This window comes from Leucoraja erinacea, chromosome 24 (assembly GCF_028641065.1).
Source record: "Leucoraja erinacea ecotype New England chromosome 24, Leri_hhj_1, whole genome shotgun sequence".
Classification (NCBI taxonomy): Eukaryota; Metazoa; Chordata; class Chondrichthyes; order Rajiformes; family Rajidae; genus Leucoraja; species Leucoraja erinaceus.
In genome coordinates this window covers 32,027-40,000 of record NC_073400.1, presented here as the reverse complement: position 1 = coordinate 40,000, position 7,974 = coordinate 32,027, and the positions used below count along the sequence as shown (strand labels likewise).

The 7,974-nt window shown below is 57.0% G+C and overlaps 1 protein-coding gene across 1 annotated transcript in view; it reads left to right on the top strand.

Annotated features, from left to right (window-relative positions):
* Window positions 1-7,433, top strand: part of LOC129709008 (transient receptor potential cation channel subfamily V member 6-like) — a gene marked incomplete at its 3' end in the record, with an annotated part of 21,106 nt that extends 13,673 nt beyond the window's left edge. The window contains 5 exon segments of the mRNA XM_055655136.1: window positions 1,316-1,525; window positions 1,922-1,984; window positions 5,140-5,352; window positions 7,327-7,378; window positions 7,381-7,433. Of these exon segments, the coding sequence (XP_055511111.1) occupies window positions 1,316-1,525; window positions 1,922-1,984; window positions 5,140-5,352; window positions 7,327-7,378; window positions 7,381-7,433 (591 nt within the window).
* Between the last annotated feature and the right edge of the window lie 541 nt (window positions 7,434-7,974).

The following is a 7,974-nucleotide window of genomic DNA, read 5'->3' as shown; positions in this document are numbered from 1 at the left end:
TTTTCTTTAGATTTACTGCCAGGGCCCAATTTTGGCAATACTCATCAAGTAGGTCCAACTGTTGCTGTAGTCCCTGTTCTGTGGGGGACAGCAGAACCAAGTCATCCGCATAAAACAGGGACTTTACCTCTCCGTCCAGAAGACAGAGGCCCGGCGCTGTGCTCTGGTCCAACTTTACTGCCAAATCGTTGATATATACATTAAACAGTGTCGGGCTCAGATTGCAGCCTTGCAGGACGCCTCTTCTCTGGGCGAAGAGATCAGTGCGTTTGTCCTTCCCTCCCCAATTTTAACGCCACATTTATTATTCAGATACATTGATTTGATAAGGTCATATACCTTTCCTCCTATACCACAGAAAAGGAGTTTGTAATAGAGCCCTTCGTGCCAAACAGAGTCAAATGCTTTCTCAAATTCAATAAAACAGACATATATTTTCCCATTTTTCGCTTGGTGTACATGTTTTACAATGAGAGTGTGGATGGTGTAAATGTGGCCAGTGGTACGGTGTTTTGGGAGGAAACCATATAACCATATAACAATTACAGCACGGAAACAGGCCATCTCGGCCCTACAAGTCTGTGCCGAACAACTTAGTCCCACCTGCCTGCACTCATACCATAACCCTCCATTCCCTTCTCATCCATATGCCTATCCAATTTATTTTTAAATGATACCAATGAACCTGCCTCCCCCACTTCCACTGGAAGCTCATTCCACACCGCCACCACTCTCTGAGTAAAGAGGTTCGGTGGCGTAAGGTGCGCAAGTCATTCGTGCCTGTGTGGATCACAAGGTGTTGACAACGCACGATGGTGTCTTTGCTCAGGACCCTCATTGCCTGGTCTGTGGTGCTGCACCTTTGGACTAATACCTGGCGACCTGGGAACAGCCTCTGGGGGACCAGAAACTTCCCGTTGGAATCAGTCAGTAGGAAGAGCCTCGGGGTTTTGTTCTTCAGACCGGGGGGCAGGAGGTTGGGTGAGACTAGGTGAGGGTTGCCTGTTGACTGTGTACCTGGGGAAAGTTGTGTAACAGAAGGGGTGCCCACTAATGGTGTATTGGTGGGCTGAGTGCAGCTCACAGAGGTCGGAGCAGGCAGGGGAAAGCGAGCAGCAGCTGGGCTCTATGTGTTTTCATGTGGCTTTTTTTGGACTTCAGGGTGGGACACTCTCTCCCCATCTCTCTCTCCCCGACTGACTCTCCCCCATCTCTCTCTCCCTGTCTCTCTCCTCCTCTCCCCACACTGACTCTCTCTCTCCCCCTCACTGTCTCTCCCCTCTCTCTCTCCCCGACTGACTCCCCCCCCCTCTCTCTCTCTCTCTCTCTCTCTCTCCCCCACACTCTCTCTCCCTGCAGCATGAGTTACTCGTGTCTGGTGTTGACCATCCTGGTGTTGAGACTGACAGAGACGGGGGGAGAGGGCGTCCTCATGTCCCTCGCTCTGGTCCTGGGATGGACCAACCTCATCTACTTTGGCCGAGGCTTTCCCATGCTGGGTCCGTTCACCATCATGATACAGAAGGTACAGGGCAGGGGGAGAGGGGAGATGGGGGAGAGAGAGGGGGGAGGGGGGAGGGGGGAGGGGGAGACAGGGGGAGAGAGGGGAGAGAATCCCCCTTTCCTTTCTTCTCTCTCCCTCTCAATGAGGGGGCACATGGGAGAGAGGGGGGGAGAGTCAGAGAGAGAGGAGATCTCGTCCTTCTTTCCTTTCTTAAAGAAAGGGAGAGAGGGGGGAGAGAGGGGAGAAGAGAGGGGGGAGAGGGGAGAGGTGTGAGAGAGGGATGGGAAGGGGAGAGGGAGGGGAGAGAGAGGGGTGAGAGAAAGAGTTGGGGTGGGATCTCCCTCTCGGGGAGGAATGGGGGCAGAGGGAGGTGGCGAGTGTGAGGGTGGGTGTGACAAGACCTTGTCTCTGCTACAGATGATATTTGGGGATTTACTGCGATTCATTTGGCTGATGTTCCTCGTTCTGATGGGATACACGGCAGGTGAGGTTTCATCAAAACCCCTCCCCCTCGCCTCCCCCTCACCTTCCCTCTCCTCCCCTCTCCTCTTCGCATCTCTCCCCCTTCCCTCTTCCCCCCTCTCCCCTCACACCCCCCCCTTCCCTCTCCTCCCCCTCCCATCACCCCCTTCCCCCTCTCCCCCCCCTCTCCCTCTCCTCTCCCCCTCCCCCTCACCCCCCACTACTCCCCCCTCCCCCCCCCCCCTCCCCTCCTCCCCTCCTTCTCTCCCCCTCCCCTCCCCATCCTCCCCTCTTTCTTTCCCTCTCCCCTCCCCCCCCCCCTTTCTTCCCCACCCCCCCCTCTTCCCTCACCCCCACTTTCCTCACCCCCCCCTCCCCCTCTCCCCTCCCTCTCCTCCTCCCTCCCCTCTCCCCCCCCCTCCCCATCACCACCCCTCTTGCCTCACCCCCCCTTCTTCCTCACCCTCCCTCCTCCCCTCCCTCTCTTTCCTCACCTTCCCCCCCCCCTCCCCTCCCACCTCTCTCCACCTCCTCTCCCTCCTCCCCTCTCCCTCTCTGCCTCCTCCTCCTCTCCTCTCATTCCCTCTTCCATTCCACCCTCCTACAGCGCGATGCTCTCCCCTCACCCCCCCACTGTTCACCGTTGTGGCGGGGAGACGGGGAGAGTTGTAGAGGGGGGGGGTGGGTCGAGGGGAGAGAGTAGCGAGAGGGAGACTCACTCTACACAATGTGTCCTCAGCTGGAGAGGGAGGGGGGAGAGGGGGAGAGGTAGAGGGTAGGGTAGTGTCCTGGGCATCAGGTTGACGGCTCCATCAGGTCTTCACGGGGATGTCAAGATCCTCCCTTTTTCACATTGGCCTTCTTTTCAGGCTCCCCTTTATTTAACTGAACATTACAACACAGAGCTCAGGAGTAACTCAGCTCCCTTCTTTCAGCCTTCCTCCCTTCAAAAACTAATCCTTTTCTCTTTTCCCTTCTTAAGACCCCTCTTCAGAGAAAGGTCCCCTTTCCTCTTCCCTGTTCCCATTCCCTTCCTTCCCTTCTCTCTTCCTGCCTGACCCTTCTGATTCCCACTCCAGCGCTCTGTGTCTCTTCTCTGAAGATCGTTTCTGTCATTCCTTCCCCTCCCCCATTGAGTAGAGAGGTTTCTTTCATCATCTTACACTTGTACAATAATTCTCCCCCTCTCTCTCCCCCTCCCCTCTTCCCCTCTCTCTCCTCTTTCCCTCTCCCCATCTCTCCCCTCCCCTCTTCCCCTCTCTCCTCTCTTTCCCCCCTCTCCCTATCTCTCCCACTCCCTCTCCATATCTCCCTTCCCTCCTCCTTTCCTTCCCCCTCTCTTCTCTCTCCCCCTTACTCCCCTTTCTCTTCTCCCCCTCTCTCCCCCCTCTCCCCTCCCCCCTCTCCTTCCCCCTCCCTTTTCCTCCCTTCTCTCCCTCTTTCCCCCCCTCCTCTTCTCTTTCCTCTCTTTCCTCCCCATCTCTCCTCCCCGATCTCTCTCCTCTCTCTCTCCCCCCCTCTCCCTCTCCTCCCTTCTCTCCTCTCTCCTCCCCCTCTCTCTCCCCCACTCTTTCTCCCCCTCTCTTCTCCCATTCCTCTCTTTTTTTCCTCTTTCCTCCCCTCTCTCCCCCCTCTCCTCCCTCTCTCTCTCCTCCTCTCTCCCTTCCCCCCTCTCCTCTCCCCCCCTCTCCCTCCCCCCCTCCTCTCCCCCCCCCTCTTCTCCCCTTCCCCCCCTCTCCCTCTCCTCATCTCTCCCCCCATCTCTCTTTCCTTCCTCTCTCTCCATCCTTTTCACTCTTCCTTCTTCCCCTCCTCTCTCCCCTTCTCTCTCCCCTCCTCATTCTCTCTCCCCTCTCTCCTTCTCCATTCTCTCTCCCCCTCTCTTTTCTCCCCTTTCCATCTCTCTCCCCATCTCTCTCCCTTCTCTCCTTCTCTCCCCCCCATTTCTCTCCCCCCATTCTCCCCTCCCTCTCTCTCCCCCTTCTCCCCTCCTCCCCTCTCTCCTCTCCTCTCCCTCCATTCTCTCATCTCTCCCCCCTCCTTCCTCATCTTCTCCTCTCTCTCTCTCTCTCTTCTTCCCTTTCTCTCTCTCTTCCCCCCTCTCTCTCTACCTTCTCTCCTCATCTCTCCTTCCCCCTCTTTCTCCCTCTCTCCCTCTCTCTCTCTCAATCTCTCTCAACACTTCCTCCTCTCTCCCTCAAAAGTTTCTGAAAACTTTTCAAACCTCTCCTACACCGTCCCTCCCACCCCTCCCCTCCTCTCTCTCTCCCACCTCCTCTCTCTCTCCCCTCTCTTTCTCTCTCCCCCTCTCCCTCCCCCTCCTCTCTCCCCCTTTCCTCCTCCTTCCTCTCCTTCCCTCCCCCATCTCTCCTCCTTCCATCTCTCTTCCCATCCCTCTCCTCCTCTTCTCTCCCCCCCCCTCCCCCTCTCCTCCCCTCTCTCTCTCTCTTCTCTCTCTCCCCCCCTCCCTCCTCCCTTTCTCCTCCCCCCCTCTCTCCCCCTCTCTCTTTCTCCTCTCTTCTCCCCTCCTTCTCTCCCCCCCCTTCTCTCTCCCCTCCCTCTCCCCCCCTCCTTCTCTCTCCCGCTCCCCTCTCCCCCCCTCTTTCCCCCTCCCTCCTCCCCCCCCCCCCTTCCCCCATCCCCCCCCCTCCCCCATCTCTCCTCCATCCCTCTCCCTCCCCTTCTCTTCTTCCCCCCTCCTCCCTCCTCTTTCTCTCTCCTCTCTCTCCCTCCCCCTCCTTCTTCCCATCCCCTCTCTTTCCCTCCACTTCCTCCTTCTCCCCCTTTCCTCCTTCTCTCTCCCCCTCTCTCCCTCCTCCCCCCTCCTCTCCTCCCTCCTCCTTCCCTTCCCCCCCCCTCCCTCCCTTTTCTCCTCTCCTCTCCCCCTTATCTTCCCCAGTCCCCTCTTCTCCTCTCCCCTTCCCCTCTACTCCCCCCTTCCTCCTCTTCTCTCCATCCCCTCTCTCTCCTTCCCCCATCTCTTCTCCCTACTCTTTCTCTTCCCCCCCCCCCTCCCTCCCTCTTCCCCCCCCCCCTCTCTCTCCCCCATCGTCTTCACCCCCCTCTCCCCCCTCTCTTCCCCCCCCTCCCTCTCCTCTCCTTCTCCTCTTTCCACCTCTCCTTCCAGACCCTCTCCTCCGGACCTATGGCCCCTTTCCTCCCCTTTCCTTCAGCCCCTCTGCCTGTTCACCATTTTTCCCAGCTGTTCCTTGGCCCTGCTGGACATCCCCATCAACTACCAGCGTTGGACCCCCAACATCATCAAGATCCTCTACGTCTCCTACATGGTCTTTGCCTTCCTGCTGATGGTCAACCTGCTCATCGCCATGATGGGCGACACGCATTGGAGGGTGGCCCACCAACGAGACCAGCTGTGGAGGGCTCAGGTAGGGGAACATCTGGATGTGGAAGGGGAACATCTGGAGGGGCCACAGCTGGAAGGGTGGGGTCAATGGACATGTGGGAATATCTCCAATTGTCTCCAGTGGTCAACCATGAGAGATACAGCGAGGGCCACATCTCAATCACATCTGGATGTGGCAGGGGAACATCTGGAGGGGCCACAGGTGGAGGGGCGGGGTGAGGGGGGGCGAGAGGGGAAGATCTCCAATGATGGGGGATGGTCCATGAGAGAGACCAGCTGGGGAGGGCTCAGGTCGCGGAACATCTGGAGGGGTAACATCTGAATGAGCAACATCTGGAGGGACAGGGATCATTGGGCATGACCTCCAGTGGTCAACCATCTCATCAGCATGCTGCCACTGAGCCTTTTCTCTGTGGTTCGCTACCCATGACTGCGTAGCGAACCACAGTGCGAACTCCATCATCAAGTTCGCTGACGACACCACTATTGTGGGGCGTATCACTGATGGGGATGAGTCAGAATACAGAAGAGAGATCGAGCAACTGTCCATATGGTGCCAGCACAATAACCTGGCCCTCAACACCAGCAAAACCAAGGAACTGATTGTGGACTTTGGAAGGAGTAGAAGGGGGACCCACAGCCCCATTTATATTAACGGGTCGATGTTGAAAGGGTCAAGAACTTCAAATTCCTGGGCGTGCACATCTCTGAAGATCTTTCCTGGTACGAGAACACTAACGCAATTATCAAAAAAGCTCATCAGTGCCTCTACTTCCTGAGAAGATTACGGAGAGTCGGTTTGTCAAGGTAGACTCTCTCTAACTTCTACAGGTGCACAGTAGAGAGCATGCTGACCGGTTGCATCGTGGCTTGGTTCGGCAACTTGAGCGCCCTGGAGAGGAAAAGACTACAAAAAGTAGTAAACACTGCCCAGTCCATCATCGGCTCTCACCTTCCTTCCATCGAGGGGATTTATCACAGTCGCTGCCTCAAAAAGGCTGGCAGTATCATCAAAGACCCACACCATCCTGGCCACACACTCATCTCCCTGCTACCTTCAGGTAGAAGGTACAGGAGCCTGAAAACTGCAACAACCAGGTTCAGGAATAGCTACTTCCCCACAGCCATCAGGCTATTAAACCTGGCTCGGACAAAACTCTGATTATTAATAACCACTTTCTGTTATTTGCACTTTACCAGTTATTTATTCATGTGTGTATATATTTATATCATGGTATATGGACACATTTATCTGTTTTGTAGTAAATGCCTACTATTTTCTGTGTGCTTAAGCAAAGTAATAATTTCATTGTCCTATACAGGGACACATGACAATAAACTCACTTGAACTTGAACCTCTTTTTCTCTCTCCCCCCTCACCCCTCCATCCCTCCCTCGCCCCTCTCTCCCTCTCCCTCTTCCCCACTCCCTCCCTCCCTCTCCCCTCTCTCCCTCTCCCTTTCCCCCCTCCATTCCTCCCTCTCTCTCTCTCCACTCCCTCTCTCTCTCCCTATCCCGCCTCTCTCTCCTCTCTCTCACTCTCCACACCTCTCTCTCACTCTCCACACCTCTCTCCCCCTCCATCCATCTCTCTCTCCCCTCTTACCCCTCTCTCCTTCTTTCTTCATCTTTCTCTCTCTCCTCTCTCCTCCCTCTCCTCTCCCTCCTCCCCTTCCCCCCCCTCTCTCTCTCCTCTCTTCTCTCTCTCCTCCCCTCCTCCCCCCCCTCTCCTCCCTCTCCCCCTCTCTTCTCCCCCTCCCCCCCTCCCTCCCTCCCCCTCCCCCTCTCTCTCGCTCTCTCTCTCTCTCTCTCTCCCCTCCCCTCTCTCTGTCTCTCTCTCTCTCCCCTCTCCCCCTCTCTCTCTCTCTCCCTCTCTCTCCCCTCTCCCCCTCTCTCTCTCCCCTCCTCTCTCTCTCCCACTGTCCCCTCCACTCTCTCTCCCCTCTCTCTCTCTCCCCTCTCTCTCTCCCTCCATTTCTCTCTCCCTGTCCCCCAGATTGCTGCCACCACGATGCTCCTGGAGCGACACATCCCCCGGTGTCTGTGGCCAGGGTCGGCATCGACGGGGAGAGACTGGGTCTTGGGGAGAGATGGTTTCCTCAGGTGAGTGCGGGGGGAGAGAGAGAGAGGGATGGAGAGGGGGGGGGGGGGGGGGGGGAGGGAGAGGGGGGGGGGGGGAGGGAGGGGGGGAAGGGGGGAGAGAGGAGGAGGAGAGAGAGAGAGAGAGAGAGGGATAGGGGGAGAGAGATAGAAGGTGAGAGATAGAGAGGGGGAGTGGGAGAGAGAGAGGGAAAGAGATGGGAGGGTAAAGGAGAGAGAGAGAGGGAGAGAGAGGGAGGGAGAGATGAGGGAGAGAGAGAGGGAGGGAGAGAGTGGGAGAGAGAGGGAGAGAAGGAGGGAAAATGAGGGAGAGAGGGAGGAAGAGAGGGCCCATCTCTATCACACCCCTTCCTCTCTCACTCTCTATCTTTCCCCCTCTCTCTCTCTCCCTCCCTCTCCCCTCTCTTTCCATCTCTCCCCTCTCTCTCTCTCTACCCCCGTCTCTCTCCTTCTCACCCCCCCCCCCCCCTCCTCTCTCTCTCCCCCCCCTCTCTCTCTCTCTCTCTCTCCCCCTTCTCACAGGGTAACAGAGCGGGCTGACCAG